The sequence below is a fragment of the Lissotriton vulgaris genome, chromosome 12, assembly GCF_964263255.1.
Source record: "Lissotriton vulgaris chromosome 12, aLisVul1.2, whole genome shotgun sequence".
Lineage (NCBI taxonomy): Eukaryota > Metazoa > Chordata > Amphibia > Caudata > Salamandridae > Lissotriton > Lissotriton vulgaris.
Genome location: NC_141700.1, coordinates 643,212,488 through 643,240,256, shown reverse-complemented (window position 1 = coordinate 643,240,256; position 27,769 = coordinate 643,212,488). Strand labels below are relative to the sequence as shown.

At 41.0% G+C, this 27,769-nt stretch overlaps 1 protein-coding gene across 2 annotated transcripts in view; it reads left to right on the top strand.

Annotated features, from left to right (window-relative positions):
* Positions 1-27,769, top strand: part of CTU2 (cytosolic thiouridylase subunit 2) — a 167,402-nt gene that overhangs the window by 31,217 nt on the left and 108,416 nt on the right. For both annotated transcript variants that reach the window (XM_086945812.1, XM_086945811.1), the window contains exons 2-5: positions 14,131-14,205; positions 19,305-19,383; positions 24,130-24,189; positions 25,205-25,265. In XM_086945812.1, the coding sequence (XP_086801938.1) occupies positions 14,147-14,205; positions 19,305-19,383; positions 24,130-24,189; positions 25,205-25,265 (259 nt within the window). In that variant the 5' untranslated portion in view covers positions 14,131-14,146. The remainder of the gene's footprint in view (positions 1-14,130; positions 14,206-19,304; positions 19,384-24,129; positions 24,190-25,204; positions 25,266-27,769) is intronic.

Below are 27,769 nucleotides of genomic sequence, written 5' to 3'. Positions count from 1 at the left end.
AGGGGAAAGTGTTGTTAGGAAGGGAAATATGGAAAACATGGAAAGGCAAAGATGGAGAAATGAAGGGCAGAAGTTACAGGGGCAGGAGAAAGAAAGGTAAAATATATATTGAGGTGATGTGATACAGGCAAGAGGTAACCATAAGAGCGAAACAAGAGGTAACCATAAGAGCGAAACAAGTTGGATGGGGGGCGGGGGAGCAGGGGAGTGAGCGAGTGGGAGGGAACGAGCATATGGGGTGTGAGTGAGGCCAAGAGTGCGCTGGCGAAGCGTCCCGCTTCAATAGATCACATGCATTGGGAGGAATCCGCTTGGAATCCGCTTGTTCAAGAGTGTTGTTTCCCCTACAATATGTCAGAGCTATAAATAGCTCGACCTAAAAACATTGGTGTCTCTATATATAGACATCCTATTTTGGCACAATTACCATTCTGCGCATGTTACCTCAAGATTAACATCAGACAATACAGCTGTATAGAATATACGGCTGTTTCTGCTTACCTAGTTAGCAGGAGGGTACAGCCTCACCTCACCTGGCTGCAGCTCAGGGGGATGAAGCACCACTCTATTAAAAATAAAAAGAAGGCATAGACATGACCAATGTCGCATGACCCACTCCTTGCGGTAAGTATGTGCATGTCAAGACAATATATACCATCCCTGTCAGTAGCGATAACTAGCAAAATGAGTCATAATGATCCTCATATAGTCAAATTAAATCAATAGTTCATCATTACCAGTAGTCATTGTAATTACAGAGACTCCTTTCATTGTATGCCAAATGGAAGTTCCATGAACAATCGAGTAGCGTCTTTGAGCATATGGGGTGCTTGTTTTCTATGATTCCGATCTGCATACTATTAATATTCAAAGAATAACACGATTCTCATATCTGCCAGCATTTGTTTAGCAAAATAAGCTGCGTTCTACTCTGGGAATTCGTATCTAACATTCAGGTAATATTCCACACCTTGCCCAAGTACACGTTTTTCAAAGAATTAAAAGTAAAAACCAAACAAGTAGGACACTTTGGTTAACCGTACTTTCTTAAGTCCGTACTTCGATAGAAAGACCGTCGGATCCTTCAATTACCCATAATCTGCTCGATCCTGACCGTTGTATTCACAGATTACCTCAACGTCTGACCTAGAAAGTGTCTATATAATAAGTCCTCATGCTCCCTTTACAGTGGCTCATACTAAGACAAACACGCAAAACACTATCTCCTGCTCTGATAACAGACACACACAATGCCAGCTCACCTCTCCGTTGGTACTCCAGACGGTCTACTGAGCCGTCTCGGGGAGGTGACTGGCAGTGTGCAAACACCATCTTTATTCGTCAATGGAGCATGTGACGCGGAAGGGCAATCACGTGATCGTGACCATGCGTGCATACAGAACTATGGGAAATGGAGTTTTGTGGTCCACAATGCATGCCAATCGTAACTACTTCTCTGAGAAAACATTGTTGTATCAAGTAATTATACAGATTGTCTGTCTGTTTTTCAGTGAATGTATATCACGACCATTGCTTATATGGTGTTTTATTTAAATGTTAGAGAAACAACCATGAGAAACCCTGTGGGTGTTTCATCTGTCAATAAAACTTTATTGACAGTCTTGTAATGTACACAATGTGTACGTATTAGCTATCTCTTTCCTGCATGTCAGCTGTTGTAATCTAAGATTATTTATATGAACGATACACAGAAAATAATTAAGTATCGATATAGCCGAAATTTTTAGGGGGAGAGAGAGAGAGTCCTGACTAGATTTGTGCAGCAATGTTGAGAAAAGGGCTTTAGTAGTGAACAGAATCAAACTTTCTGGATAGACACTCCTTCGTCACAGATGTCACAGGCAGATTGTGTACATCTAACACTGTCGTATTTTTCTCCTCTTAACCTTCGAGGAATAGGTCTGACTTATTCTCGCATAAAATAAATGTAGCCATATAATTCTTAAAAACTGTTCTTGCTTTTGGGAATGATTGAGTCTGTGACGAAGGGGTGTGTAGCCAGAAAGTTGGATTCTGTTCACTACTAAAGCCCTTTTCTCAACATTGCTGCACAAATCTAGTCAGGGCTCTCTCTCTCTCCCCCTAAAAATTTTGGCTATATCGATACTGAATTATTTTCTGTGTATCGTTCATATAAATAATCTTAGATTACATCAGCTGGCATGCAGGAAAGAGATAGCGAATACGTACACAATGTGTACATTACAAGACTGTCAATAACGTTTTATTGACAGATGAAACACGCACAGGGTTTCTCATGTTTTTTTCTCTAAAATGTAAATAAAACACCATATAAGTAATGGTCGTGATATACATTCACTGAAAAGAAGACATTCTAAAAAATTACTCGATACAACAATGTTTTCTCAGAGAAGTAGTTACGATTGGCATGCATTGTGGACCACAAAACTCCATTTCCCATAGTTCTTTATGCACGCATGGTCACGTGATTGCCCTTCCGCGTCACATGCTACATTGACAAATAAAGAAGGCGTTTGCACACTGCCAGTCACCTCCCCGAGACAGCTCGGTAGACCGTCTGGAGTACCGACTGAGAGGTGAACTGGCATGGTGTGTGTCTGTTATCAGAGCAGTAGATGGCGTTTTGTGTGTTTCTTAGTTAGAGCCATTGTAAAGGGAGCATGAGGACTTATTATATAGATACTTTCCGGGTCAGACTTCGAGATAATCTGTGAATACAACGGTCAGGATCGAGCAGATTATGGGTAATTGAAGGGTCCAACGGTCTTTCTATCGTAGTACGGACTTAAGAAAGTACGGTTAACCAAAGGGTCCTACTTGTTTGGTTTTTACTTTTTAATTCTTTAAGAAACGTGTACTTGGGCAAGGTGTGGAATATTACCTGAATGTTAGATACGAATTCCCAGAGTAGAACGCGGCTTATTTTGCTAAACAAATGCTGGCAGATATGAGAATCGTGTTATTCTTTGAATATGGATAGTATGCAGATCGGAATCATAGAAATCAAGCACCCCATATGCTCAAAGACGCTACTCGATTGTTCATGGAACTTCCATTTGGCATACAATAAAAAGAGTCTCTGTAATTACAATGACTACTGGTAATGATGAACTATTGATTTTATTTGACTATATGAGGATCATTATGACTCATTTTGCTAGTTAACGCTACTGACAGGGATGGTATATATTGTCTTGACAAGCACATACTTACCGCAAGGAGTGGGTCATGCGACATTGGTCATGTCTATGCCTTCTTTTTGTTTTTAATAGAGCGGTGCTTCATCCCCCTGAGCCGCAGCCAGGTGAGGGGAGGCCGTATCCTCCTGCTAACTAGGTAAACAGGAACAGACGTATATTCTATACAGCTGTATTGTCTGATGTTAATCATGAGGTAACACGTGCAGAATGGTCATTTTGCCAAAATAGGATGTCAATATATAGAGACACCAATGTTTTTTGTCTTTGTTTTCCCTTTTTCTGACATAGAACCAACATCATTTTCCGCCAGTGGTTGAGAAATCCACATACAGGAGGTGTGACCAGATACCTAGGAATCCAGGTGAAATGGTTGATTGATTTTATTATTATTCTTTATATTCACTTGTTGCAGTAGCAATTATTGATTAAAGTCCTGATGATGGCAGAGGACAATAGTGTCCTGTTTTTCTGCTGAAACATGTTGACCACATAAACCATATTGGCAGATATTTGTTAAAACTGCCATTTCTTTGCACTGTTTTTAGTCTTGGGCAGCTGAGCGATAATAATAAACTCCTGTTTCTCTCATTTACCCAATTTTAACTCACTGATTACTTCACATATTTCCACGCACTGCAGTTCTTTCATTTTTTACGCACCATTTGATACCCTCACTCAACATCTCCCAAGTGACTCTGTGCTTCATAATTAGATGTTGGACGTGTCCATCTAGTCCTAATATACATCTTTTATGATTCACGATGAGAGTGTTGGTTGTAAGGAAGCCCAGATGATGACAAGGGCGGAATCGGACAGTGACTGATGGGTATCCTTATCCATTAGGTGTACTTGTGGGGCACTCTTTCACACACTGATATTGTTGGTCTTTGTCTGATTAAGGTTGATTTGTTGTAGATAGACCCGTGGACACTCTACATTGATTGTTGGGGGCTGTGAAATATGACCTACGACCCTTCTTTATCGTTTCGTTTTCATGTGGAAATTCACTGCTCACTCTATGGAACGCATACAGATAAATAACTCTTAGGGAATCCAAAACATTTTTTTAGCATTCTATTTAACGTAAACTACTGTAGCTTGGCTCCTGAAACGAGAGAAAGAAAAAGCACACAGAGCATTTTGTTTTACCACGAGTCACTCAAACTGAGGCCTACATTATCTCTACCTCTGGAAATAACTGTTCATGTATTCCTCCGAAATAGCCTTTAATCGCTGCCTCCAAACTATATCGTCCATCCTTTATTGTATATTATTACCCTGTTTGCCTACTCTTTTTCTTGTGCATGTCTCGTAAATGTTGCTGTGCAAACTTTGTATAGAGTTCGGAGAAGATAACTGACATGCGGAATACAGAGCAAAATGGATATCCAAAGCAGGTCCAAGTACTGGCAGGTCCGCTGAAGGAATCTTCTTCATGGCAGCCTCTTTCTGTGACAAAATTGGTGTACTTGACTGCTGCAATACTATGTCAAGAATTATCCCTAGACTGAAGTAGACTTGGCCTGGCTCATAGTTCCTGTTCCTTGTAATTAGGTTGGGTCATCAACCTCATGCTCCCAGAGATGTCAAGACCAACTCTTAAGAGTCACTTTAGTCTATACCTGCCATGCAGCATCTTAGCAGGTGAGATTATTCGACTACTGCATCAGAATCCCACCCAAAGTCACTTGCCATCATATATTTGATATATCATAATAGGTATTCTGTCTATCTCTCTTGCTGCCAAGCTAGGGCCTCAAAATAGCACGAACAACACACAAGAGGAGTCCACTGAAGAGATGAGTTGAGCAAGAAAGTAGAAAGATCAGAATCTCCAATTGATTGTAACACCTCTCAAAATTACTTCCTCGACAAGGTACAAACTATTCTTAATGACATCAAGAATACCCCCAGCAGTCACTCCTTTCCTCCCTATCCCCAATCCCCTCTGCCAAAACACACTATTTCTAAGTTTCCTCTGATTGATTCTACAGTTCTAAGACAGCTCATGAATCGAACAAAGTCTGGCTCTCCTGCAGATCTATGTCCCCCTTGCATCTTTCGCCTGGCGCTCCCTGCTCTAGAAAGTCATTTTGTCTCCTTACTAAATAAATTATTAGACACTGGCCAGCTTCCATCCAGTTTTAACCCTTTCCATGCTCATGACGAGCTCAGCTCGTCATGAGGCACGGTTGAGCTGTGCTGATGACGAGCTGAGCTCGTCATGAACAATGGTAAATCTGAGATTTCAGCACCGGGGGGGAAAATGCACAGCAGCGATGTGGTTAAAGAAGCACAAGTTAGGCCCCTAATAAAGAAGCCGGGAGCTGATTCCACCAACCTAAAAAATTATAGGCCTATATCTCCGCTTCCTTTCTTGTCCAAGATTTTGGAACAACATGTTCTGATATCTCTTTCATCGTTCCTGGAGTCACACCATCTACTCCAGGAACGTCAAGCAGGTTTTCGGGCGCATCACAGCACCGAATTGGTGATGCTTTCGGTGCTTGATGAGCGAAGAGGTATGGCTGACAGTAAAAAACCGAGTGCCCTGATATTATTAGACCTGTCAGCGGCATTTGATACTGTCAGCCATACCCTGCTTTTGGACAGACTGGCCGCGTTTGGGATACAAGACGTAGCCTATAAATGGCTCAAATCCTTTCTTTCTGGAAGATCTCAAAGGATTCAACTGGAGGACTGTATATCAAACTTGGGCATCCTGAAGTGTGGAGTCCCTCAGGGATCTGCTTTGTCCCCACTCCTTTTTAATCTTTATTTGCAGCCCTTAATTGACTCCTTGGTAAGCGTGGGCTGTAAAACCTTTAATTATGCTGATGATACCCAGTTGTTACTTAGTATTGATGACACAGTATCTGCACAGACCCATTCTCAAAAAATACTTAGTCACACGGTGAGCTGGATGACAGCAAATTCATTGAAGATCAACCCAGAAAAAACTGAGGTCCTGGTGGTTTCAACCGAAGCTTCTCCTTGGGGCGATTTGTTTTGACCTCAAGATCTGGGCCCGACCCCTAAACCTTGTTCCAAAGTAAAAAGTCTAGGCATAAAGATTGACCATGAGTTGTCAATGGCCAGCCAGATCTCCTCAGTGGTTGGGACCTGCACTAACTTAATCAGACAGTTACGTAAGTTAGTCCCTCTGCTCTCCTCCTCCACGCTCCGTACAATTGTCTCTGCCACAATAATCTCAAAATTAGATTACGGGAATGCCCTGTATTTGGAGCTCCCCAAAACACTGACAAATAGGCTGCAAGTAGTCTTGAACGATGCAGCTAGGCTGATCTTTAGGCTACCTAGACGCACTCATGCATCGCCGTCGCTATGTAAGCTACATTGGCTCCCCATAAAACAACGGGTGGAGTTTGAAAGTCTGTGCATTGCCCATAAGGCAATCTATGGTCATGCACCTGCTTACATTAAAGAACGCCTTGGAGTTTATAAACCTACACGATCACTAAGGTCTTCGAACACTGAACTGCTGTCTTGTTCCCGCTATAAATTGGCAACTAAGGGTGGCAGATCTTTTTCAGTGATGGTTCCACAGGTTTGGAATAAGCTTCCAGAGTCTCTTCGTAAGGAACCTAACTTGCTGCAGTTCAGGAAATCCCTAAAAACACTCTTGTTTAGGGAAGCCCTAAGCTCCACTTAGTGCCTTGGCTCTACGTATCCGTTCTTCTGTTAGCATAGCTTTCTTCTGTCAAAAGCGCCTTGAGACCTGGCGGTGATTTGGCGCTATACAAGCTGTAGGTATTAATAACAATTAGAGAATCTGTCATGGTGGAATGTGAGGATTCTAAATGTACGGCCTACCGATCAAACATTAGTCACTCTGCCACAAGGATAACTGAGCACAGAGGTAATGAAACCATCATTTTTTGCTTCGCACCTCAACTCCTTCACACTTAAAAAAGATGTTCCCATATTGTTGCTTGACAGAAGGCCTAACGTAGAACTGATCACAGTTTCTAAAATGGACGCGAACTTGCGACTCAAATTTGTGGAACTGGGCTTAGTGAACCATGAAAAGTTCCTGTTGTGTTGCAACCAATGTGATTCGTATCTGAATAGCCCATTGCAGAACCCCAGCATCATCCTCAGGGCACCAAAGGACGAGCACAGATAAAAAACAACGTTAAGTTTCAAGATGGGCATTAGTAATTAAGGAATTGTGGAGTGAGAGCACCATTGACCTTCATCCTCACTCCTGTCCTCTGAGGAATAATCATAGTATTTTTAGGTGATCTGCTTAGCAGCACACACCCACACCACTGAAGCAAGGAGCTTTACTTTAGCATTGAGGACCTTTGTTATGTCTCTTGACTTCTCTAGCCTTTCACCATGATCCTGTATGGATTAGGTTAAAAGCGGGGGGCACCACCTAGTCTGGGACAGACTAGGGCTAGTGGACCAGGAGAGGGTTATGTCTGTGCCGGATAGGGCAGCAGGAGACACTGGTGCAAAGCCTGGATTTCTCCCATTGGAACTTGGAGGACATTCAAACAGAAACAATTCTTGGGGTGGCAGTATGAGTGTTCCCAAGCAAAGCCTTTGTAAAGAGAGCTGTGCAGTGCCAAATAAGTTGAAGAAAACAGTGCAGAGAAAGGCACGAGACACCTTTTTGGTATTGCAGGACTTCTGCTTGAGAATGGGGTTTCTTCAGTGTGGGACAATGCTGATGACAGTGGGTGCAGCACTGTTTCATTGAAGTTCTGTTGCTACAGTTCAAAAGTGTGGTTATTATGGAATGACATGAGGATCGCTGAACGCTTTAATTATCAAATGTGGGATCCTTTGAAAGGGCGTAACAGTATTATAAAGACTTTTTATCGATGGATAGCTCTACATGAGCATGCACCCGTTTCCAGGTGACGTGTGCCAACCATGGTGTTCTCACTTAATGAGCAATGACATTTTGGTCAGACTGATATCCCCATGCTTGAGAACTATTGAGTGCAGCCTCCCTTTTTGCTGGGAGCTCCATGATGTCAAGGTTTTAGGGTGCGGCTGAACAACTCATGAATATCGGACACTATTGAGTGTCTTTTATCTTTGGTGTTATCCCAGTTTTTTTTTCAGGTATATTATGGACTCTGAAAAATAATCGGGCTCACTGTCGAGCCATACAGGGACTCTGCTTTCTTCTCAGATAGTAGAAGTATAAAACTGCTAAATTACTATGTTCTAATTACGTTCTGCAATTATAGACATATAACCATCTATTTGTTGTTCTTCCTTGTTGCACAAATGCGATTCCATACAGCTTGTGAGGAAAACATTCAAGCTGCAGGATGTCAAATTACATGCGATGAAGCCTGATAGGGCAGTGGTTCTGAGTGACTGCAGAGTGTGAACTTGTGAATGCATGTTGGAAACATTGAAGTGGATGTTGTGAGTTTGACTTGCATTATGTAGAGCACTGACTTGAGTGAGCTGTGAGTACGGCCCAAGTTGATGGCACTCCTAGAAGATAGATTCCTAGTGCCCACCACAGGTACTTCATAAGTTCGAGGAAGTGAGACCTTGAAGTGTTCTAGGTCCAAGATCTCATGACTAGAATGTGATTGACCAAGGAGATGTGTGTACCAAGTGTACGTTCCCATGAAGGAGCATTAAGGGCTAGTCATGGAAGGTGTGCATAAAATAAAAGCTGTAGCATAAGGCATACTTCAGAGGACAGTAGAATTGCAAGTTATTTGATAGATTGTGCACTATTAAGCTTCTTGCTGTGCAGTTATCGTCGAATGGAGGCATATTTATGGACTTGCTGAGGGTTTGTTGATTCACATGTACACATAGCAATGTGTTTGAAATAGTGATAGAGGTCTACATTTGACAGAAGGCTGATATAGTGGGAGGAGCCTCAGGTTCAAAGGGCTTGAGTGGGATTGTGGCGACTTCCGGGGTCCCTTTCCTACAGGTGTTGGCTAGGATATGCTTGGAGATAATGTCTCAAATTTGCATGACTGCAAGAGCGCATTGATGCTGTTATCTATCGAAGGGTTGCTGCAGAGAGTTCGCATGGGTTATGACTGGTGCAAATGCATATGGTAGGTTTTCTGTTTTTCTTTAAATGGTTCATAGTGTGTTCCTTCCCCTTCAATCTTGTGCAGACTAACAGCCCAGCTATCTGACTAGGCAGGGCTAATCTTGATTTGTAATGCTGAGGTTTCCATACAGCAGGGTGATTAGATAGTCATCCAGGAAGATGGCTGGTGTTGATTTGAAATTTGGGTTTGTGCGTCAACTGCGTTGTTGATATTGCAAATGTAGCGTACACAAGTGATGGTTCAGGGCTTGCCGATGTCATCCCGGTCTAGAGTGCATTGTAGGAGGAGGATCTGGCCTGTCTTGAGAGCTTGTGGCACTATGGCGTGAGGGAGATTTTGACTCTTTTGAGTAGGGTGAGAGGGCTTCTCCTCTGAGGGCATTGATGAAGATTAAGTGGAAGACATCCTCTACAAAGCAGATGTCTTTAAAGCAATTGAGTATGTGGGTGAGGTTTGCTAAAGACTGGGGCAGAGGGTTTAAGAATAACTATTGTGATATGTAGCACAGAGTGGTGGATATCCGAGGTAAAGTAGGCTTGATGTTGGTATTGCACTGTCTGATCTATTTTTTTTTCACTAAAAAAGTAGTTGATGGCATAACATTTATCTGTGTAGTGGGGTATTGGAAGGTAAGGTATGCAATTGATTCAATGCTTGATAACCTTGAAAAGTATTCTGCTTCTATTGCCTGCATATTTTATGTAGTTGGTATAGTGCTTGACTAGAATTGATGTGAGGAGTTCTCACTGCGTTGCAGACAGACACTTCAGTAGTACAAGTTTGTGAGTTCTGTTGGCCTACCATTTACATTCCTGTCTGCGGATTGAATGTTAGTCATTGGCAAGGTGTTTGGAGTAGCAAGTCGCTGAGGGCGATCATGTTGCAACTGCGTGTTTTAGTTATCATATGGATTTTCATCTGGTTGCCTAGAAACTAGTTAAAGTCATTCAGAAGGGAGTTGACATCAAGTGTTGGTTGGGGGTTGCAGAGTGAGAGAAAAGTTTCTGCTGCATTGTCGAGCAAAACATCTTTGAAGATCAGAAGGGTTGTTCTTGTTTCTTTTGACCTTGACATGTTGCTTCAGGGCTGAGCAGGGTAATGTCAAGGCGGGCCAGTTTATTCCAGAGCGGTTTATATTGGATGGTTGGTGATGTGAAGACTTGCTTGAGGTTGTGGCCGTTGGAATGTGTTGGGTGGGTGATATGCTGTACCACATTGAGTGTGTTATTGAGTTTGGCAGTGGGTCTCCTTTCCGTAGTGTTTGTGTTGCTTGGGAGGTTTAAGTCACCAAGGTGAGTGCCATGGACATGTCTGGTGTAGGAGGTGGCTATGAGAATTCATCCAAGACTTCCTTTTCTAACTGGGAGGCGTCTAGCTGAGGTGACAAAGTAACGCATGCACCGTCTAGGAGGTTGGTGAAGTCCAAAAGAGAATGTCTTTACAGGGTTTATAAAAGAAGGTACGTGCCACAGACCATTATACACTGTGTGATACAGATTAGCAAAAATACAATAGTTGGCTGTTGTGCACTTGAGTTTAAGACTATAGCCCCAATTCAGTCCCAAATGCCTGAATCACCATGTTGTTTGGGAGTGCAGGGAACCTTTTCATGGACTTCACTTCCAAGCAAGGAAAATCCGATTGCAAGCCCAGCACTGTAGTAGCGTAGTTATGGAGATCTAAAAATAACACTTGCACTTCTAAAGATGTAAACATAAGCTCCTATGACTCTAAATGTGCTTTTGCTGTCAATATTGTGTATCTTTTCCTATACCCACCAATCGTAGAAGAATATCAGGAAGGGCGATTAGGTATTCCTACCGCAGTTCGCAATCATGTGTACCTTTTTAAACCAATGATACTGAAAGTTCAAAAGTAAGATAGCCCTGCAGGGGTTTATTGACTCGATATCCCAAAGCTGGTAATATGATGTCCTCAAAGGCAGGTATTTCTTAACCAGCACAGCAACAGTAGCTGCTGTTATCCTGTAATTGGCTACTGACCTGATCTTGATAGCTGTTCCCTGCAATAGATCGCCTTCCCTTTATTCATGTATTGATTTACTTGAAGCGCAATAGCTTGATCATTTCTGCATGAAGTGTTGTTCATAGTAATAAGATTCAGAGTACATGGCACCCAAAATAGTTTGGTGGATTGGATAGTGTAACTGGTGATAACTGCATAATGATGGAAAACATTGCATGTGTTAAGCACTTTAATATATCTCAGCCTGTTTATTTACATGGCACATGGATAAGAGGGTAGAAATTGAAAGATGTGATTATAATGAATGATGAGTTTTCCTTCTTCTTTGATAAAGTATGTTTTTAGAATAGTTTTAAAGGTGATAGAGTGGAGGCGGAGGGCGAGTATGTTCTAGTGACGAGGATAAAGCAACTGCAAAGACCAAAATGTTGAAGTGGCTTGGGTGTGACTAGAATATTTGGCTTAGGGAGTAAAGATATGTGGAAGGGATATAACACACCTGACCAGGATTTTGCCTAGTTGTAAGACTGTGCATTCATAGTTTTGAAGGCTAGTCAAGTCAAGTCCTAGAATGCATCAGTTGTACAGTGACAGCCACCTAGGCTTGAGCTTTCTTTAAATTCCTGCAGCTGCTACAAGGCTCATAGCGGTAATCCACATCAGTTAAAATGGGCATTTCCCAATCCTGAAGTTCACTTGAGCCTAGATGCGTCTATGCACAATTTCTCTGATGTCGCTTCTATAACTGCCTGAGCACCTACTTGTCACTGGGTGTGTTGATGGCTTGCTTAAGGCTGAATTCTGCCATCCTTCTCACTCCCCCCTCCACCTATTGTGAAACAGGGCACGTCGTGCTATCCAGTTGATTGCCCCTATCTGGATTGAACCCTCCAAACTGAGTGCCTTAGCTGTGATTCTTGTGAACTCCAGCTGGCCCCAGTGCAGACCCTAAGCTATTGCTTTCAAATCGTATTCATATAAGCAGTTATATTTCTGCTAAACTGGCTTCCAGACATGGTGATGCTTGAGTGACCACATGCATAACGTGCATGAAAGAGTTAAAAAATATCAAAGGAGACACTGGGCACAGGTTACGAGGATGCATCCACTCTAAGGGACTTTACCATCAGCATTGTATACTCTGAGGCAGGGACAGGTTTCCCATGAGCTCTCTATACCCTTCTGCTGTATGCTAGTTTTGTACACACCCTAAATGTACTGTTTGAACTCTGCAGTATATATGTTCAGTTTTGCACACTCTGAGGGAGGAGTACTGTTTCGTAAATTGTTTTATAACAGTGACCATTGCTGTGCACATTAACTTAAGAGTCTAGATTTTGCAGGTGTTTGGCAGCTTTACATGCTGTCACAGTTTTGCACACTGTGCAAGGGGTCCTTATATGCAGCCTTATTATATTCTCCTCCCTCTACAATGCATTATGAGAAATATTATTCAGTTTGCTCACATTTCATTTACTGTTGCAGGCTAAGGGCTCAGGCGACCAATTTAGAACATCCTTCCTGCTCAGAAGGACCCATTTAAAATAGATTTGCATCTATGTCTCATGTTACAACATAGTCCTCCCACAATGGACTGTGGTAGATGCAATTAAGTTAACTCACATTTAAGTTATTTCTGCACTCAAATACTCGCTCTGTCAGTAATACTGTTAATCTCGGCACGTACTCCTTCATTTTTGTCATTCTTCAGAGAAGAATATTAGTTTATTTCCAGGGTACTTGTATTCATCTTGTACATTATTATAGCCATAACTTCCACCCAATAGCCCTGAGGTTTTCAACCTCAGCACTATACTGAGAAGACCATAATCTGGTTCTTGTGTAATCTTCACTCTAGGTGAACATGGAAATGGCAGCAGTGCTGGCCACAAGGCCTTACTTCAGAGACTTCAGAAAACACAGCTTGGTTGAGTGATTCTTTCCAATCATGGATTATATTGTTACGTACAAGCGATAGCAACAGGCATCGATTGCCGTTCTTCTTCTATCAGCTCTTCAGTGCCTCCTATAATAAAGTTCACAATTTTTGTACGCCCACTGTGGAACGTGCTCCGGACTGTTACTGTTAGTAGTGTAGCAATAACGCCCAGACCTATGTGCATGTCATTAGCAGTCATCAAGAATAATATGAAAAGTTTACAAAATACCCCTTGTGAAGGAGTTAATAAAATGACATAGTTATCTGCAGACTCCACCCTGTAAATGAACTAAATACCCCACCTGTCACCACCCCGCTTGGTTTGTAGTTTTACTGTGATGACTCAGCAGGCGTTGCCTACTTACTTTGTGTCTCTTAGCCCGAAGGTTCTATGACCTAATCATCCTAATAGAAATGCTGCAGAGAGGCCCAGTGACACGGTGGTCCATGTGAATCCACTGGTTTGTGGCTCAATTGATCCTAACACTAACACATCCAATCTTTGTGTGTTGAAGGGTCCTGTCCAATATTTTGAGATCCTCCTTCCTGAACCAAGGTCTTTCCAAAGACCATGAACATCAGCTGTGGCCATGCTTGTGAGCCTGTACTGGCAAGACCTCTGCAATGCCAAGTTTCCTTTTTAATTTTGATATCTCAATGTTACACATTAGTGTATTCAACCAATGCCTTGAATCATGCACTGCTTCTCTCATGCTCAGCAGACACAAATCCTTTGACTCTTGGTACCGCCATGAAGCGGTGTCAAACACACAGCATAAACAGCAGCACTCACCAAATTCATAATTTGCAAGTGTAAATTTATCTGAAACTGAAGGGTTCATAACCACTGTAAACAGTGTTGTTTCTGTCTCTGCATTTTGTCTGTTAAGCTTTTCTTTTATTTAAGTTGTGTTTGCTTGTTTATTTTCAGCCTGGCACAAAAGTGTATGAAGTGTAAAGAAGGTTCTGCTGCTTTATTAATCCGAGCAGGTGATGCTTTTTGTAGGTAAGTTTGTTGCAGCACAAACTGCTTCTTGTTGCTTATATTGAGTAGGAGAAGTAACTGTAATGGCTCTTACAACCTATTGAGTTTGAACGTCAGTGGGTCACATATCTCCATAGACCATTTGTATAGGTAGGTATCCAAGTCATACATCTGCATTCTTCTACATTGCACCTGTTTTCTTCGTCACTATCCTTTTAAGTCATCCGACTATTCCTCAAAGTTGTGACTAGATGATAAATGGGGGAATTATTTAAATCGAATTCAAGAAATTGAGCAGTGAATAGGAGTTTCTGACTTTAATGCCTGATTACCAAATTTCAGTTGCGTGACCCTGGCAAGATTGTTTTGGTTTGTGTTCGGAAAATGATGCTATGAACTGGTAAGATATCTATGTGATTTGTTGTGCCTGCTGCACATTTCTGTGCATAACCTGTATGTCCCAGGTTTGAATCCTGACAGGACTGAAAAGCCAAGTCTCCTTTCAAGTTCTGTAATATAATTGCTAGAGGGGTTTGACTTTGTTCTTGGGAAAACGCAATGTTGCACACCTGGACACCCTGTCATCTCAAAGGGAAACAGATCTCATGTGGAATGTAAGTTGTTAGCTTAACAACAAGGGCCCCTGCCTGCTCATATGGGTATCCCCAGTGGACCAGAATTGGACACATATTCTTTTCTCTGCATGCTTCACTTCATTTTCTTCCCAAACTGGAATTTGCCAAAATCACAGCGACCGTGTTTTTTTTTTTTTTGGGACTTCTATACTGTTTACACCAAAGTGCTTTGCAAAAACTATCTGTGGTGACAAAACGTATTTTGCAAATTTGACAAGAGAAAATGACGAAACCTATCCAGCTAGTGTACCATTGTGACAAAAAGGAGGGGGGACAAACAGCATGTTTTAAGAGAGCAGAATTAATGTGAGCATATGTCATTCCTAAACTATAAATCTTACAACTCTCATTAAATAAGTCCTCCGGATAAAAAGCAAGAATTATCCCCCCAATGTCCGGGGCATAAGAATGACAAGATTCTTGTTCCATGCACAGTCCCAGCAAATAGCGGGATTTGCAGATGGACTTGTGACCAAAGTACAAGAGTTATCCATGAAATTTCAGATTGGAGCAATGACCGATGAATTTATATGGGACCAACAGATAGTGCAATGTAACAGTAAGACAATTCAATAGAGACTACGGGCAGCAAGAAACCCATTATTGAAAGCTCTCTGAGACATTGTCAGCGTCGTCGAAGAATCTGCTTATTTATTGTATGATGGAGATGGACGATAGCGGGGAAAAAAGGTGAAGAGGTGTCTGCAGTAGGAAAACTGTTGGTGATGTGAAAGTGTTAGGGGAAAAGGACCTTATTGTTTACTCTGCAGCAAAATGGTAATAGGAGGAAGGCTGGTGGTACTAAGAAAAACTGGGACTAGTAGGCAAGGCATCAAGGAGTTTCACCAGTGTAGAAGCTTTTATCATGCTACATTGAAAAATGCTATACCATAAATAGAGAGGAAGTGTTGTCTAAAATGACATTTTGCGTGTATGTGCAGGGAGAGTGGTAAAGCAAACTTGTAGTTTCCGAGAGAAATGGTGGAGTCCAGGGGGTGTTGAGTGTAGGCATTTGTCACCACAACAAGCATAGGTAGTGTAGCCCAAAGGTGGAAGTTATAGTAAATGGGAAGAAGGTTGACACAGTGATTGATTCAGGGTCAATATATATCACAATCCTCAAGAGTGTGTTCCAGCATTATCATGAAGGCCAACCTTCTTTAAAGTCGATCCTGGAGGGCCGAATCCATGTCAGATTTTTAGCATATCCCCATTTAGACGATTGTAATTATCTTAAAAATCTGGCATGGATCTGGCCCTCCAGCACCGACTTTGGAGAACCCTTATGTAGGCCGAGAGAACTACTTGTAGTCCCAGGGGATGGCTGCAGGGCTCGGAATGTTTGCTTCCATGGACCACAATGGGTACCAGTTTACACACTACTACTGATGGATGAGAGCAGCAAGAGGGGTGGGAGGTCGTTGCAAATTTGTTATTGACACTGTCCTACTTACAAATCTGATATGTACTGGAACAGTGATGGTCCAAAGAGATATGTTTATATCCTGTGAAAATGAATAAAGAGTACATAACAAACAAAGTGTGTTCCAGCAAGAAGGTGCTAAGAGAACAAATTCTTCACAAAGACATTTGAATAGGTTAGCAACAGGTTTAGAGAAAAAGAGATAAAATGGGTAGTTTGTTTCAGAGGATGATACCTCAATTTTAAGATGGGTGCATAAATGTAATTTGCACATCATTATTAATCTTAGAGCAATCCAAGTAATGGCTGCGGAGGGCGCCACTATGGAGGAGATAATTTGTGATGCCAAAGATGTATTTAGAGAGACCTTTTACTCATTGAAAATGCTGAATCCATACAACACACAATGAAGAAGATATCAGTGTTCGTGAGAGATGAAGTAAATCTATGCTGAAGGAAATAGGTTGGTAAGGATTTGTAGAGCAAGTTGTGAGATATAGTTTTGTTTCCACTACAGTTATCACAGAAAAGACTGATGGCAGACGAAGGTTTTGTGTGGATCTGTGCAGCCTGAACAGTACACCCTAGTGCATAATTTTCCTCTGCCAAATATAAAAGATGTGGTACTATTGTTTAATGGATGTAGATATTAATTTTGAAATACTTTAAGTTGACTCTCACTACAATGAACTTTGTTTTCATGTATAGCGTCTTGTGGATGCACAAACTCCCTGATGTCCGATGAGCTCCAGCACACCTGTGCCACTCTTATTTTCCCCTTTCTATACCCTACCCTTTTCCATTGAGTCTTCATATCCTGTTTCCTTGGAAGATTTGCCATTTGCTGTATGGGACTGTGTTGCACATTAGCTATGTTGTTGTTCCCCTCTCCAAGAAACAATTGTTTGTGAAGGGGGGAAAATGTATGACTACACTTGATGAAGGAGATGGCTCCACAATGAGAGAGAAATGATTTAGGCCTTATTTTAAAGTCATGAGTTTTGTATGCTAGGAAATATTTTCCGCACAGCTGGTGTATTTTTTAGTTGTTCCATATGTAATTAATTTTTAAATGGCAGTGAAATTCCAAATGAATTTGTTGCGGCAGTGATTGTCAGTTTTCTTAAGAAAGACAGACCCCCTGTACGACCAGTTTCGTATCGACCTATAAGTCTCTTGAACTCAGACTATAAACTTCTTGTTAAAATTATTACATTAAGGCTGGTCCTTGCTGCAAATTCAGTGGTACACAGTGATCAAAATGACTTTTTACCTGGCAGAACTATGTAATTAAACACAAACTTTCTTGTACAGCCCATAGATTATTATTCTAACAACAAGGTTGAAGCAGCTATAATTATATTAGATGCAGAGAAGGCCTTTGATCGTGTACAGTAGGAAGTTTTATTCATGATCCTCCTCCTTGTTGGATTCCCTTCTGAACTGATAGTGCTTCTACACAATTTATATGCTAAAGTGGAGGCAAAAATCAAGTTAAATGCTCACACAGCCGAAACCATCCTGTATCCTGAGGCAAGCGTTGGGTGTGTCCATTGTCACCAGAATTGTTTGCTCCGTTTGTTCAGCCTTTGGTGACGGCTCTCAGACAAGACCTGGAGATTTGGCCACCACTTCCTAGCACCCCGAAACTAAAATTATTCACCAACGATATTATTCTTTGTCTAGCGGGCACAGCTCACAATGTCTTTAACAACTTCCATAGAATACAATCTTTTTCAGCTATTGGAGGTTATAAAATTAACCAGGCGAAATCTGAGGTGCTTTTAGATCACTGCCCACCCTCGATTCTCCCTATGGATATAGATGGAACTTTTCGACCACTCGCTCCATAAGATATTTGGGCATCTTTGTGTCACATGATTTTTTTTTTTACATTTGTTCAAATTAAATTACACTGCTGTCCTCCGCAAAACATGTGTAGTGGTAAGTAGCTGGCAGAACTTACCACTGTCCATCTTCGGACGGGTAGTGATAGTCAAAATGTCAATCCCTCTTTTGTTTTTGTTTTTTCAAATAGAATTATTTCAGTCTGCGAACTTTTTTTATACGGCGGTCGATCAAATGCTGGGATATTTTTCATGGCAAGGGAAGAAACACTGCACTAAACTATCTATGCTTCAGCTATCTGTTTAGGATGGCGGTCTAGCACTTCTCTGAATTCGGAAGCCTTATCAAGCCACCTTCCTTGATTGGCTGAAACGTGCAGCCGCAGAAAGCCCCTCTTTGAGTTGCTTTTATCTACAGAAAATGTTGGTCGAATCTGGAGTTCAGCTACCAGCTTTTCTAAAAATCCCAAAGATTCCCAAACGCTCCAGATATAAGTTTTCGCACACAATAACTAAAAGGTTCATGTGACTTCAAGAAGAATATCCAAGACTTTTGATGTATTTCTTGTTGCCTTTGAAAGAATATGGGCTAATAGGCTGATCGCTGCAAAATAGCACTATCAAGAAAAGGGAGAAGGCAGGGTATTATACTCTTGGCAAATTTGTATTAGCAGGTCAGGTAGTGGCAGACAATGCTAACATTTCATCCGATCTCACATTTATCTATCTTCAAATTCCCGATCATCTTAAAGCTTCTATCCAGACATTTAGCGTAGCTAAGGAGCATATCAGTAAAGCACATTTCATGAGTAAACTGATAGGGCTGGGAAACTGGAATCAAATTTTTATATATGTATCTTCACAAATCAATTGTTCTTCGCGCTTTTTCCTCAACTTCACAACATTATCTATTGTTTTTATAAATAAAGATATATATTATGATACAGGTTTCTTTTCCCTCTCTTTTTGAATTGCTTTTGTATGCTTAGGTAGCTTTGTTTTTTTATTTTATAGCTGTAGGTTAATGAATTCAATGTAATGGACTGTTTTGCTTTCTTGCAACTATTATTTGCGAAATATGGTAGTGGTACAGATTATCAATAAAAAATTTAATTAAAAAAAAAGAGATTTGTATGCTAGTTCTGGCATTTCAGAGGTTCTTTGCGTCGGTAATGTTGCTATTGCTGCATAACTGTTGTCATTGTCTGCTTTAAGGGACTGCTTTAAAGAATACTTTGTTCACAAGTTCCGGGCCATGCTGGGAAAGAACCGTCTCATCTTTCCTGGAGAAAAGGTAAATGCCCTGGATGTTTTTTTATAGACGTGTTGCAGAATGATCCCAAGTCCATTTGCATTGTATTCCCCTCCTTGTAGATTACATGCAAGGAGGTTAGTAGATGGCCTTGGTAAATGTGTATTTTCTGTGATGCAGACCTTGGTCAGAGCTACACTGTGCTATAAGAAAACCAGTAATGATGCCCGATGCCATCTGCCAGAGGAAGAGTGCATTGTGCTGTGATAAAATAACCATCCCTGCCACAGCAAGATAAGTCTATGGGGAAATCAACATATTTCTTAATTGGCCTCAGAATGGCTTGGAGGGTTTGACAATTAATAAAACCCCCAGGTTGTGGGAGCTGATGTCTGGCTGTACCAGTTTGTGAAAATGTAAGACTGGAGACTAAATTATGGGGTACCTATATATCAGTTGATATGAACCTTCCGCTCCTAGATGTGATGGGCTTGGTCTTTCTGTATCATTTCCATAAGCTATTCCAAGTCGGAAAGGCTCAGAAAAGTTTTGCCATGTACCTATCTGCTTGCAGGAGAAAGGCTTGGTAGTCATGTACCATTTTTAGCAGTCATCTCAATTGAAAGCAAAATAACTTGTATTTCTGCACAGTTCCCCAGAGTCACCAAATTCTCCAGAGAAAGACTTACTTCTTCAGTTTTCATCAGGCATGTGGCCATATTTAGAACGCTTTGCATTCCTGTACTCTTCCCTTAAGCAATCTCATCGCAGGGATAAATCATTGATACACTAGTGATTTCCTGCACAACAAAAGTAAGCAGTAATGCCACTTAATACAATACTTGTATAGAGAGCTCTGTTTGGCAGGTGCAGAACAAAAACAGCAGTACCTTGAAAGCAAAATGAAGATTTTAAACTGGTATGCAACTGTTTTCCACTACAGCACAACCGTTCTACAAGTGACCTAATATAAAGGGAGTTCTACTGATTACATAAAAGCCATTAAAAAATATATATATACAGGACAAAAGATTCACTCGCTCGCAGTCTTGACAGCTTGCTGCTTTGTTGCCTATTTCACTGGAATCTTTTTCACATGCATCTCCAGTCTACACACAAGGACTCACTTCCCACCTTAGCCTGTACTAATCACATCATCCTGCCATTTACAAAGAAAGCTCTGTAAAGAATCAATATCCTTTTACTATTCTCCTCTGTCATCCTGTTCTCAGGTACACCGTGTGTGTCATCATAATGTCATCCCAGTGGTGATCTTCACTGGATGTAGCCATGACACTCGGGCTAGTATCGTCTTTAGTGTATGAAAATCCCAGAGGTACAGTGTCAGGTGTATAGGCCTTATCCGTGCTATATCTTCCACCAACTGGAATTGCCAGGCTGACATCAAGATCACACACCTAGTTCCAGCGTCCTCCTATTGCTCAGCTGCAGTGGTAGACAAGAGTGCGAAAAAAAAGTTTGAATGAGAAGTCTTTTTTTTATTCTTTGATAAAGTTATCAACACACAAAATATCAACATAGTTACATTTGTTAAAACAAGACAAGTCAGTACAATACACGATTTATGACAAGGGAACTGGCCAATATAACACAAACAATTAAACCATGTTACTCATGCTTACTTGGTATAAAAATGAAAGATACAGTTAAAAGTAGGGGTGGTCCATACATTAGTCAGTAGCCAGTAGTGTTCCATACATTAGTCAGTAGAGTTGTCTACTCCTGCAAATGCTGTTTTCAGTTAGATGGATGGGGGAGATTGACTGGCTCCTGGGGCAGGGTGGTGGTCAGTTGCTAAACTAAATAGGTGTCCATAAAAGTAAATGTGAAAATTCAGCCCTCTCGCTCTGTTACCAGTTGCTCTATTGTAATGCTACAACGTGGTCATTAATGCTCCGCTGGTTTAAGCAATCTGAGCCACCCTGTCTTCCCCCATTTGCCTTGAGCTGAACTGCTTCTAGCCTCCTATGAGAATAATCCATAGCCAGCGTAGTCAGTTGTTAAGGGTCCAAGTGGGCCATTTTGTTATTTTGTCTTTCTGAATATCTCTTCTTGACGTTCAAACCACTCCCACTGGGAGCCTGGTCTCAGCAATATGTGCTAGCTTTGTCTGGGCTGGGTTTGGTATAAGTCGGACACAGCCGTGACCATGTTATGGAAGACTCCCAGGGCTTCATGTACAATGGGATTTCTCATTCGCAAACCCTCGTATTCAGTAAATCAGAGAGTTTACGAACACTAAAACCTTTTTTAAGTGCACTTAACCCATTTATTTATTTGGAAAAGGTTTTCCGAATCATAAAATAGGTTTAGAAAACCATCAAAAGTCACTATTTGGAAGGGCTGTGTTAACAACGTCTCTTCCAAATACGGATTCCTTATGGTATGTATTAATGTTTTACAATTGAAATCTGCTCACAAAAGATTAATATTTTTCCACTAACTCAAAGGAGGTGAAATGCCGTTTGCAAACGGGGAGGGGTTCATTTGTGAATTTTGAAAATGTTTCTTTTACCATGCATTCCCTGACCATGCAGTTTGTATGATGCAAGTAAGTACAAGATATAGGTTTTTACCCTTACCACACATCCTTTACCACATGGTACCTTCCCACACAGGTAATTGTGTTTATAGCATACTTTCAATGCTGAGTGTTTGAAGAAAAAAAAAAGGAGGTAAAGGGAGGTAGGAGTGAGTTTAGGGATGGGTAGAGATAAAGGGGGTATGGGTGATTTTTGGCTTTAGGGGTTGGTAGAGGCAAAAGGCGGTAAGGGTATATTTACTGTTTAGGGTTAGGTGTAGTAAAGGAAGTTAAGGGTAATTTTAGGTTTTATGCATGGGTGGAGGTAAAATGAGCTAAAGGTAATTTTAGGGTTTAGGAAAAGGTAAAGGGAAGTATGCTTAATTTAAGGGTTTAGGCATGTGTAGTTGTCAAGGGAGGTTAGAGTAAGTTTAGGCATTAGGAGTGGGTAGAGATAAACCTTGGTCGGGGTAATATTATGGTTTAGGTTTTGGTAGAGGTAAAGAGAGGTAGGGCTAATTTTAGAGTTCAGGGAAGAAAGGAGGTAAAGGGAGGTTAGGAGTTAAAAATGAGGGGGGGAAAGTTGGGAGTTCCCTCCCAAAAGTGAAAATGTAAAACATCAATAGATAGAGAGATAGGGTTTTCAGGGTGCCCACCCCAAAAAATAAATATATATGTATGTGGGTCCATGATGTATTGCAAGTGTTGTAAAGGTCCACGCGATATATTAGCTGCATGCAAATGGCATGGGTTGTATCACTTTTCATTTTTATTTTGAATAAATGCATCCGTTTCCCTTTAAGGTCAACAGGCCACCATACCTGTGATTGTTGCGCTCATAGTGAGTCGGAATTTGCAACCTACCTTATGAATATTAGGCCTGGGCAGTAAATTCCGTTCCGCTCGCAAAATTTGCAGAATTTGGGTAATTTCGCGTTCCGCGAAGACGCGAAATTGCCCTAAATTCTGCGATCTGCGACTTCGCGAAATGTTTTGCTTGTTCGCGTTCTCGAAATGTCTTTGTGAGATATTTCCCCCGAGAATGCAAACAGCGATTGCAAAAAGGAAAAAAGCATTGCGAACAAGCAATTCTGCGTTTTCGCAGAATTTCTGTGTGTTCGCTGAGTTTTTTTACCGCTTCGCAGAGATTTGCGTAACACAATTACACAAATTCCTCCCACCCCTAATGAATATTGCTGAGTTAGGTTGAATTGCAACCCAATACAATTGTGTTTTATGAACCGACCTATTACTACGAGGTTGTTACGCAAAATACGAATGCATTCGTTAGAAGTCGATGGACAAATAGCAAACGCTTTTGCTGGATCTATTTCAGTACATTCTGAATAGGAAATTGAATATTGCAAATCGTTATTGCATTTATGACTACGTATTTGTCATCTTTGTACATGAGGGCCTTAGTTCTGACCATTTAAAGGGCGGGCTTCTGTCCTATTTTACATCCTACACTTTTTTTGTACAGACTTTCACTCTTGCTACTGGGAACTCGCATCTGAAAAACTCCAGCCAAGGTGTAGTAAATAGCACCTGTCCCCGTGAAGCGTCAGACCACAGTCTGAAAGCCACAGCAGAGTCGCTGTGAACTGCACATAGTGTCCTTGTTCGTTAGTGGCCTATATAAGAATGCCATCACTAAGGTTCAGAAGTCCTCCCAGGATCTCTACAATGACCGTTTGAAAACTGTCAGTGATCGAAGATGCCACAAAGCATAGGCTCTTCTTGAGTTGAATCCCTATGTGAGTGTGGAAAATAGTGATGTATTGTGACATCTCATGGAACAACAAAGTTAATATGTGCATTTCTGAGATTGAGTGAGTTGAGGGCAGTCTTGGCTGCTGGAAAGTACTCATCTTGACAGGGTGAAGAATATTTGCTCTCTTCAGAGTTCAGTAGCATTGAGGCTTCTCAGAAATACAGCAAGGGTGATTTTGACACTGAAGATACTTGTGGTCTCACTAGTGAAATCATGTTGGAGACCAGACCATGTGTGAGTTTGAATGATGGCATTGTTATCTTTTTCTTGCCTTTTGAGCATTCCGGACTAAGCCTTCTCCATCTATGTTGTACGGTCTCCAAACTTTCTTCCCTTTTCAGTCCCTCCTTGCTGTAATACTTATGCCCTTGTTGGTCTATGTTGTGCAAGTCCCTCCTCTCCCATTACACATCATGCCTTCTTTCTGCCATGACTTAAGTCTTGTATAACCATGATATCTCTGTCTTTGCAGGTGCTGCTTGCATTTTCTGGGGGACCTGCCTCTAGCGCCATGGTTCAGCAAGTGCAGGAGGTATGAGTTACTGTTTTTGCCTTCCATTAATAAACCAATTCTGTTACCAGCATTTTCCAACTATTGTTTAAATCTACATTCTTTGTTTACATTAATACATTTATAGATGTTAATGTCAAACCAAGATTGTTGTGTATACTAATACATTGTGTATTGTAAGAGACAACACCTCGGTGTGCATCTGGGCTCACTACCCATTGTGTCTGCAGTATATGCGAGTGCCATCGAAACTCCAAGAGCTGCTAGGACTAGAACCTAAGTGGTGTTTACTGCTACAAAATTCAACAGAACCGTGAAGGAATAGGTTTTGCATCTTGGCAAAGACCATGCATGTTTTTTCCCTTTTCTAAAAGCACTTATAAGCTATGATGAGAGATTCTTCAAAGGGATTTTAGCATGTTCCAGTCTCAATGTGATATAACAGGAAAGGTTTTGGATCAGACCTGGAAAAATGGTTTACTGAGAGATCGAAAAGCCAATGCTTATTGTTCCCGTCTACATGAGTATCCATGCTGGCTTGTTGATTGGTATGCATTCGCAGTACCCACAATGTTTTAGTAACTGCTTTTGTGATTCATGTATAACCAGCTGCTGCCTAGATTGCTGTTTTCATTGTTTAGTTTAGGATTGTGCCAGTTAGTCTTCATCTGTTCTATCAGAGCAGTCAGCCAGAGTGGCAGACAACATTCTAGACTTTTTAGTCAATCTGTGCTAGAAGGTTAACATGATTATCTAGTTAGCATGGGCCAACCTGCACGCCAAAGACTATTGTCAGAGAGATAAATAGGTTATGATGGTGTTCACCAAGTGCCACTGTTTGCACTCTGTACCCACCAGATGCTTTAAACAAATCAAGTGTCCTATTCTCAAAAGACCAGGGTGGCATGGAATGCGATCTCTCCTGTCTCTATTTTGTGCCTTTCCCGATCTGCCTGTCTGTCAGTCAATCGTCAGCCAGCTGGCTGCGTGAGTTATTCTTCTCAATGCTAAATCCTTGTATTGCTTCTCTTTCTAGGGTTTGAGTCGTGCGGCTCCCAAAAAGCTACGCTTTGCTCCTGGGATCGTCCATGTAGATGGTAAGACTCCTATTCCTCTGTACCTCTCAGCATCACATTACTCCGTTACTTTACCCTTGATCTCCGATGATTCAGGCACTGTTCACACATGCCGGCTGACCAAGAGTAAGCCTCTGACTTACCGTATTCGGCTTAGGAGGCCTTTCAGTATTTTATTCTGTTTACTTTCTTTTATAATCAAGTTGAAAATGCATGTTACTAAAATGAAACCAATTCTACACATAACACAATCCAAAAATATAGAGTTACTTGTTTCTCTGCTCACCTGAAACTCATTCCTACTTTTCTATCTGTAATCCCCACACACCCCAGCTCTCACTAACTATCTCTGAGACTCAATATCCAAGATTGTAGTTTAACACCTAAATCAACTTGAGATTTTCAAAACCTGGGTTGAAAACTGCACTACATTGGACCTTGTGTCTCCTCGATGAGTCCTATCAGCTAGCCAGTGGCCCTACCCACTTGTAAGGCTTTTTCTGAAGCTTTGTCTCTGTTGAACCTATCTCAGTCACTGTAAGGAAACCAACAACCTATGTTATCGTCATCTTTAACCTTATGCTCCCAGTGAGAATGCCAATACCAAATGTTCTAGTATAAGTATGTCTACTAGATCCTGGCAGTCCATCTTCCTAAATCCCTTCCAAGTAAAACTCACTGCTACCCAACAGTTTGACCTAGAAATGTATATAAAGCAACTTCACTAATGTCTAACAAAGCCTTGGAACTTCATGGTTACCTTCAAAACAATACATCTTCGACCTAATTGTCAGACTGTGGAATGGTTCAACTCAAAATTAAAACTGCACACTTCAAAGACAATGGAGTAAAAAGTGCAACCAGAACAATTCAATTTGTCTCCATCAACAGTACAGTCTTCCGAAGATTCAGCGAGGAAGCCTAGTAATGTACATGTTCTTATTGCTTTTCAATTTCTATTTTCCCCTAGGAAATGCTCTTAAACGCCTTCTGACTTCTGTAATTGAACCAGCACAACAACTGGCATAAAATACTCACAAGAACTCCGCCGCTAAATGCAAACTTCCTCTAATGAAGCAACCTTCCCAACACAGTCTAGAATATGCTACTTTAACTTGCTAACTGTTAAGGAAACCAGGGAGTCATTAAAACAATAAGTGTAGCAGGATTGCAAGCATATCGTCTGCCTCCCAAAAATATACAAATGTATTCCCTTAGGCCTGTGCTGCCATATTAACCAAAACCATCATCCCTTCTCTCCATCAACAGGAGAGTCCCAGAGTGATCTAAACACCTATTAAACTATGACATTAAACCCATCCTAATCAGGAGTGACTATATAGTATACGTTCTACAGTGTTCCTGACCTAAACTTTATGTAGGGAGCACCATTCATATGCTACATGTGAGAATTTTGCAACATCTCAGGGCTATGGAAAATTGTGATTAAAAGCTACCCTGTTGCCAGGCATATGAATGAGATGCATGGTGATAATCTGAATGATTTGTTTTACTATGTTATCGATTAAGTCCCCAAGAACAGACTAGGTGGGAATCAAGAACTTAAATTCAGGCAATTGGAATCTAAATATATTGTGAGGTTAAACACAAAAATACCATATGGCTTGAATTCCAACGAAGAATTATATGTACAGATTTAGAAAGGATTCTTCTCTTGATTTGATAAAGTAGCAAATAGTAATAATGGATTACATGTATACATATGTCAAATTATGTTTTGAAAATTACATTGAATCACAGATAGAAAGCCCTTAAGGGTAATTGGGTTAATTGGTGCGTGCTTTTATACAGTAGGTTGGGCTGCGTGCTAAATTGAGTAGAAAATAGTAATGGGGGATCTATTTGAGATCTATCCTCTCCTCCCTATCTCCTCTCTATCTCCTCTCAAGTTGATATTGTAGGCGCATACTAAATTATGTGCAATGGGAGCATGGGAATGATTCAGGCACTAGCTGGTGATGCACATTGCCCCATAGGCACTAGCCAGTGATATCAACTCCATACTGCATTCTTTATAAGATTGTAGAAGGTTCAGTATGAGGATACAATACTCTGCACCTCTAGACCCAGAAACACTATATAACATTTTAGAAATATTTTAAAAATGTTTTCTTCGTAATAAGGGTAGTGTAGATATTTTAATATAGCACCAGCACTTTACTGAATTATGGCAGCTCGGGTAGAAATTATTAGACTGAGTAGGGCCAATAATGACATGATTATTGCACAGCACAGCACTAGTGCTTTGAACCCATTTGATTCAATGGTAATTAATGGTTGTAGTGAATTAGGGAAATGCACAGCACAAGCATTTCATTTAAAACCAATTAAAAATGAATTGCAACAAAAAAACTGAAAATTATAAGTTGAAATAATGAAGGAAACAAAAGGAAAGAAAAAAAGACTATCCTGTAACAATATTGTACAGAAAGTATTTCTACTATGTTTACTGTGTTTGCAAATCATGTGTTCCATTATGTATATGGAGTGTGTAATGGCACCTA